The 7,356-nt window shown below is 32.6% G+C and overlaps 1 protein-coding gene across 1 annotated transcript; it reads right to left on the bottom strand.

Annotated features, from left to right (window-relative positions):
- Positions 1 to 333: 333 nt before the first annotated feature.
- On the bottom strand, positions 334 to 1,275 carry LOC123248688 (olfactory receptor 6C75). The gene has a single exon (XM_044677538.1). It carries the CDS (start codon positions 1,270 to 1,272, stop codon positions 334 to 336), a length of 939 nt encoding a protein of 312 aa, XP_044533473.1. The 5' UTR covers positions 1,273 to 1,275.
- Between the last annotated feature and the right edge of the window lie 6,081 nt (positions 1,276 to 7,356).

Consider the following 7,356-nt stretch of genomic DNA (forward strand, 5'->3'; position numbering starts at 1 on the left):
AAATTTCAAAGATGTTAATTTACCTTTTTCTCATGAACAATAAATAAGAGGTCATTAAAAGCTATCACAGGATTTCTGATTTTTTCTGAGCTGTTATTTTATGGAGGGAATTCAGACTCTGCCTTTAATTCAAATGAAAAGATAATAGAAGGAAATAGGATTAACAAAGGCTCTGGAAGAAAAGAATAATTCAATTGGAGGTAAGATAAGATTTGACACTATGAAAAATATAAATGAATTGAAATAGAAAGAGTTGAGAAAAGAGTGAGAGTGCAAATTGTTGAAACTTTATTGTAACTGAGTTTTGTATTTGGAGTTTCCAAGTCAAAAAATTTACTTATTTAAAGAAAAAATAATCTTTCGAATCATATTCTTGAAGGCTTGTTTCACTTGCTGGTTCCTTAGGGTATAAATGAAGGGATTTAACAAGGGGGCAACTGAGGTGTTGAGTACAGCCACTCCTTTGCTCAAAGATACTCTTTCCCTTGCAGAGGGTTTAATGTACATGAAAATGCAGCTGCCATAAGAAAGGGAGACAACAATCATGTGGGAGGAACAAGTAGAAAAGGCTTTTTTTCTCTGACTTGCAGAAGGGATTTTCAGAATTGTCCTAATTATGTATGTATAAGAAAGTACCACCAATGTCAAGGTGACCATAAGGGTCACCACAGCTAAAAAAAATGCCATCAGTTCAAGGAAATGAGTATTTGAGCATGAGAGCTGCAGAATGGGAGAGGAGTCACAAATGAAATGATTAATGACATTAGATGCACAGAAATCCAACTGTAGCAGCAGGAGGATAGGTGGAAAGATGATCAGGAACCCAGCCAGCCAAGAACTAAAGACAAGCAGTGTACAGACTTTACTGCTCATGATGGTTGTGTAATGCAGTGGCTTGCAGATGGCAACATAGCGGTCATAGGACATGGCAGCAAGAAGGTAAAATTCTGTCACTCCTAAGAAGATGAAAAAGAATAACTGAGCCACACAACCATTATAGGAAATGGTCTTATCTCCTGTCACAACAGTTACTAGGAATCTAGGAATACAAACAGATGTGAATGAAATTTCTAAAAAGGAAAAATTTCGGAGGAAGAAGTACATAGGAGTCTGTAGGTGGGAGTCCAGCAGGGTAAGGGTGATGATGGTTAGGTTTCCAGTTACACTCAACATGTAGGTAAGTAGGAGGAAGACGAGAAGTACCATCTGCCACTGTGGATCATCTGTCAATCCCAGCAGTATGAACTCTGTAACTGATGTGTGGTTTATCATTTTACTTTTTTCTCCTTTGTTTAGGACTTTTTTGTCTTCCTATCACCTGCAGAATTGAGGTTAGTGTTAGCTAGTGTGGGATGGAAATGCCATGTAAGTTAATGAGAGAGAATTCTACTTCATTATCAATAAAGATATTTTTCTCTACAAAATACACTCTAATATTATACACAGTGACAGCTATACTGTCACAGTGATCAATTGTGAAATACTAAGTTATTCTGATTAGTTATCTGTGACAATTACAAAGGTTTCATGATGGATTAAAAATGCTATCCAGCTACAGAAAGAAAATTAATAAACTCTGAGTACAGATTGGAGACTAATTTTTCATTTACTTTACATGTCTTTCTTTTTACTTTTTTTTTGCAACATGCCCAATATAGAAATGTGTTTTTCATGCCTTCAAAAAAGAAAGAAATAAAATCTTTTCTAAAAACTCATGGAAATATTGTCAAAGCAAATATTCTTGTCAACATTTGCTCAGAAGGTCTTTCCTAATCATTACAGTTTCACTCTACTTTTCTTGCTTTTAAATAAATTTTTGATGATAATTGCTATTTTTAATCACCTAGATGTCTTCCTGTATCCCTTTTCCCTCCCCATTCTTCTCCTGGAGAATAATCCCTCAAAAAAAAGAATTTCTTTTTCTTTTTTAAAAAGGAAGAAAAATTATTTCAGCACACCTGGAAAATTTAATATTATATGCGATATTCCACACCTAAGGACAGCAGTTTCTACATGAAAATAAAGGGCCTTCTTATATCTTTTTTTCTATGACTAAAATTTTTCTTTATCATTTCACAAGAGTTAGCTTCTATTATTTAATAATTTTTATCTCTCATTTACATTATTTTAGCCATTATGTATATTATTATCTCCCCAACTTCCTCCATTTTGCATTAGTTCATTTAAGTCTTTCCATACTACTCTGTATTCATCACTACATAATTTTTCAAGTCTTTAGTTTCTGTAATTTCCATGTTGGCTATATCTTTGAATTAAACATTAGTCTCCTAAAATCTAGTAGCTGGAATGTGTCACTATCTTCATTTCCTAACAATTTTTACCATGATATTGGGAAAACCTACAATCTATTTTTTTCTTTTAATTTGTAAGCCAACTTCACCTATCTTCTTTTTTAAAAAATCAGATTCTTATATTCAACAACCATAAGAAAAAGATGAAGGAAAATAAAGATCACTGTGGCTTCTCTATTCTTCAAAATTCTTTTTTTTCTCTGAGATCATATCTGGTTCCCACTGGATGGATATTCTCCATTATCTTAACCTTCAAGAATTATACATGTGCCCTGGTACATTATGCTTTCAATCAATTACATATAGAATAGCCATTCACAAATGTATCTGACTTTTTGGACATATTTCTATTTTTTAGTATGTAGTACTTGAAAAGACACATTTCCTGTTAAAATAACTCTAAGATGGAAGTTAAAGGGCTAACTAAGCAAAAGGGGTTGAGACATGCCCAGAGCATTGAAGCAAGGAGATATCCAACTAGATGGTGCAGTGGATGGAGTACTGGACCTGGAGACAGGAAAACCTTAGTTCAAACCCAAAGCCTAAGATACTTGTTAGTTGTGTGACCCTGGGCAAGTCACATAACACTATTTACCTCAGTTTCCTCATTTATAAAATGAACTGGAGAAGGAGATGATAATATCTTTGTCAAAAAACAAACCCAAACAAAAAAAAACACACAAAAAACCCAAAAGGATATGATGAAGAAAAATTCATGCCTAAAAAAAAGCTAAATCAGAACAATGTAAAATAATACTTTTATGTGTTTGCATTTTAAATTTACTTTTACACAGAAATTTACTTTTTTTAATCTTCTGTGGATGCCCCTTAGTCCAAATGTCCTGAAATTTGTTTTTAGGTCCATATTTACAAAATTGTTTTCCTTCATAATGTAGATTTTTATACTTTTTTATTCTGAATGTCTTTATTTATCTAATCTGTCCAGTTTTTTTAAAATTTCCCTTTCCTAACTTCATTAGGCCTTTCTCTCTAGAATGGTGACCCAAAATACACATTTTCACAGGCAGAGATAAAATACAGTTTTACAAAAGGACATTTTATTTACTTTTGTTTCTGATTCTGCTACTTCTTATAAATATGAATTTGGGTTGGTCATTTAATCTTCTCCAAGACTCAGTTTCATAATCTTTATCATAGAAAAGTTAATACTAGGTGATTTCTAAGGTCCTTAGAGTTCTAAATCTATGATTCTATGGTACCCTTCCTGATGTCTAGTATTTTATTGATCTTTCAGTTCACAGAACCATCCATTGCTAAGAAATAATCTATATAATGTCTAGGTGATTCTTCCTAAATCCTTATGTATTACCAATAATTTGATACCCAGAGTCTTCAGAGTCATAAGGGTTTCTGATCTTGCTATTTGCAATGTGCTTTTCTCATGAGATTCCAATTAGTTATTTATATGCCACACAATTTTCATGCCACTATTTACAACAGCCAAATTCAAGTCAAAATAGTGATTATTATAATTTAAAAGATGGGTTCTTAACTTGGACTTCATGTATTCCATAGGAATATATGGATAGACTATCTGCCTGGATGGAGAAAATCACTTAATTATTTTCATTAAGCAATGAAGAAATTTTAACAGTTTTCCTTAAATTGTGAAATTAGGCAGACAACATTATCCTAAGAAAGAGTCCATAGGTTTTTCCAGACTTCCCAAATGGACATATGAACCCTTGCTTTAAGATGTCAGTTAATTACTTGGATCTACAAATTTTTCTTTTGATTGCCTTATCTTTTAACACTAAACTAGTTTTGTTTGGTATAATGCAGATTTAGTAATAGATATAAGACTAGGAACGGTCAGGGATGGACTAAAGCCAAATAGCTGATACCTTCATAATACAATATATATTGTGAAAGATCACCAAGAACCCTCTTCCCAAGGCAGAAAAACATCTGGCAAAGTAGAAAAAAGTGGAGATTCTCATTTTGTGTTTATCATAATTAAAACATTAATTTCTGATTCAGGAAATACAAAAAGAAGGAATAGAGGAGAATAACTTTTTGCTTTTGAGTAAGTTAAAATATAGTTAAATGAGATGACAAACAGGGATCATACCTTTCTTTTAATTTCTAAATATTTTACCCATGTTTACATGATTTATTTTCTTTCCTTCCCCTCTTCCCACTTGCAAAGCCAACAAACAATTCCATTATACAAATGTTATCACTTGATACTATATCCATATTTTTCATTTTTGCTATAGAGCGATTTTTTAAAGTCTAAACTCCAAATTACATATCCATATATACATGTGATAAGTGATCATACCTGTTTTTATGACAATCCTTGATTGATTAGTTCCCAGTATAATCTTGAATATTCTGTTTGGTTTTAAGAAATTGAGAAGTGATTGATTAAAGTTTAACTTATGGAAATTTCACAATTCCATAAATTAAATATTCTACCTAGTACTATTTTTCACATACTCAAAAAGCCTGCCAGCTTAAGGGAACTCTTACCAACTCACAAGTACTCTCCCAATTCAGGCACTTCCCTGTGTCTGATATTCTGATCCATCCCACCGATTAACTCCAGGAAATATTTTCTTGATAATTTCTTGATATCAAAGTATTGCTTTGAAGGGAAGGGAATGTGAGGCATTTTCAAGATTTTGGACAGCAAGAATTGTTTTCCTGTATATTTTCAATGCTTGGCCCAAGGGATCAACACAAAAGGGACCATGGGGATCTATATTCTCCAGGCATTAAGTAATAGACAACACAGTCTATTGTAGCACAAAACTTAGAAAGGAAGGCTTAGGGAATAGTGTCCAGAGAATACCTGAAGATGTGGAAAGAATTTCAAGGGATATCACTGAATAAGAATGATATTGAATAACAAAATAATAGGTATTCATCTTCTAATTGGTACTATTTCTTAAGTAGGCAAGTATATTGCCTCAAACTAAAGGAAGCTGTTCAGTATTCCCTGGAGTAGTCTATATGGAGGAATGGAGGGAAATGATCTCAGTAGCTTGTAGAAAATTCTGATAGCCTATAATTTTCTGCCATCAGGAGAAAGTTTTTGAAAATTGGAATCTCCTAGAAAGGGTAAGAAGGTTTGAATCTCATGTTTCTGAGAGGGTGGGATTTGAAATCACTATTCACTATTATTTGCTATAATTTTCATGTTCATCTATGGGACAGTTTCATCATTTTTTTAATTCAAAAGTAGTTTGGAACTAAATTTCTAATGTTTATATTGTGTCCACAATATAAAAAATCATTCAAAGGAAAATAATAATATGAGCCTGTTCCAAAGGAACTTAAACTAATATTAACATCAGTGCATAAGACAATAGTCAAGTCCATGCAATCTAATTTTGTATCAAAAGTAACACAATCATTTTAAATATACAGATATGAGAAGAGGAGAAAATACTCCAATGGTCATCACTTGGAGTTAAGTTGATCCATTGTATTTCATTGAACCTATGAAGTGATCAATAGAAGTATTTCTTCCAGCTGTCACAATATATCCATGTCCTCTCATTCTACATGAACTCTTATCTCTGTCTTCATACAGGTTCCCCATAGAGGTTTCCCATGGTGTGATCAGGGTTTCTTAAGATTGCTTGGATATTTTTCTATTTCTTAAGATTACTTGGATACAGTTCAGAGGCTATTTCTCCTTACCCACCTTTGTTTCTGGCATAAGCTTTTTGATATTCTGTAAGACACTGTTTTGTGTGTGCAATATGTCATTCAGTCAAGCAATAAACATTTATTAAGTGCCTACTATGGTCCAGGCACTGTGCTAAGCACTAGAAATACAAAAAGGGGCAGGATACAATCCCTACTCTCAAGGAGTCTACAATCTAATGGATGAGGCAATATTTAAGCAAGGGCTTACAAAGCAAACTATGAATTTGATAAATAGATAATTAATTGTAGGAAGACACTAGAATTAAGAGTTATTGGAGAAAACTTCCTGTAGATAAGATTGTAGTTGAGATTTAAAGAGATATGTAATGTAATCATTTTTGAGTAAATTAATATTATGCTTAAAAGTATGAATGAGATATATCTCCTCAAAATAATATGCCACAGCTAGATACTTCCATATGATTTTTAACCATTATTTTAATAATTTCACTATTCTGTGTCTACCAATTAAAAATAATGAATCAAATAATAATTCAAATTGCTCCTACAACAGAACAAACAAAATCAACAAAAACTACTTTACTCTGAGGAAAATAATGAACAAAAATTTATTTGCCCCATTCATCACACAAACAATTATAGTTATTATAATTTTACCAATCATCATCTTATTCCCATGTCTCACCCTCACATCCCCTAACTGATGGTTACCAAATAGAATCCAAACGTTACAAATCTGATTAATTCACCTAATTACTAAACAAGTAATGACAATACATAAACAAGGCCAAACTTGAACCTTGATATTAATATCTTTAATTCTATTTATTGCCTCCACTAACCTTTTAGGATTACTACCTTCACACCAAACACACAGTTATCTATAAATATTAGAATGGCTATCCTATTATGAGCAGGAACAGTAATCATAGGTTTCCAAAATGAACCAAAAATATCATTAGTCAACTTTTTACCACAGGGCACTCCAACTCCACTACTTTTGAAACTTATTATCAAAACAATTAGCCTATTCATTCAACCTTTAGTACTAGCAGTAAGACTAATAGCTAGACTAATAGCTAACATCACTGCAGGACATCTATTAACCTTCCTTATTGGATATGCAACCTTAGCCATTAGCATGACCATTTCAACCATCACATTCTCAATTCTATTTCTTCTCACTATTCTTGAACTAGCCATAGCCATAATTCAAGCTTACATTTTCATTCTTCCAGTAAGTCTTTATCTACATGATAATTCTTAATGAACCACGAAACCCATGCATACCATAGAGTTAACCCAAGCCCATGACCACTAATAGGAGCTCTTTCAGCACTATTTTTAACCTCAGGATTTATTATATGATTCCATTTCAACTCCACACTATTATTAACTCCAG

Source organism: Gracilinanus agilis, chromosome 5, assembly GCF_016433145.1.
Source record: "Gracilinanus agilis isolate LMUSP501 chromosome 5, AgileGrace, whole genome shotgun sequence".
NCBI classification, from domain to species: domain Eukaryota; kingdom Metazoa; phylum Chordata; class Mammalia; order Didelphimorphia; family Didelphidae; genus Gracilinanus; species Gracilinanus agilis.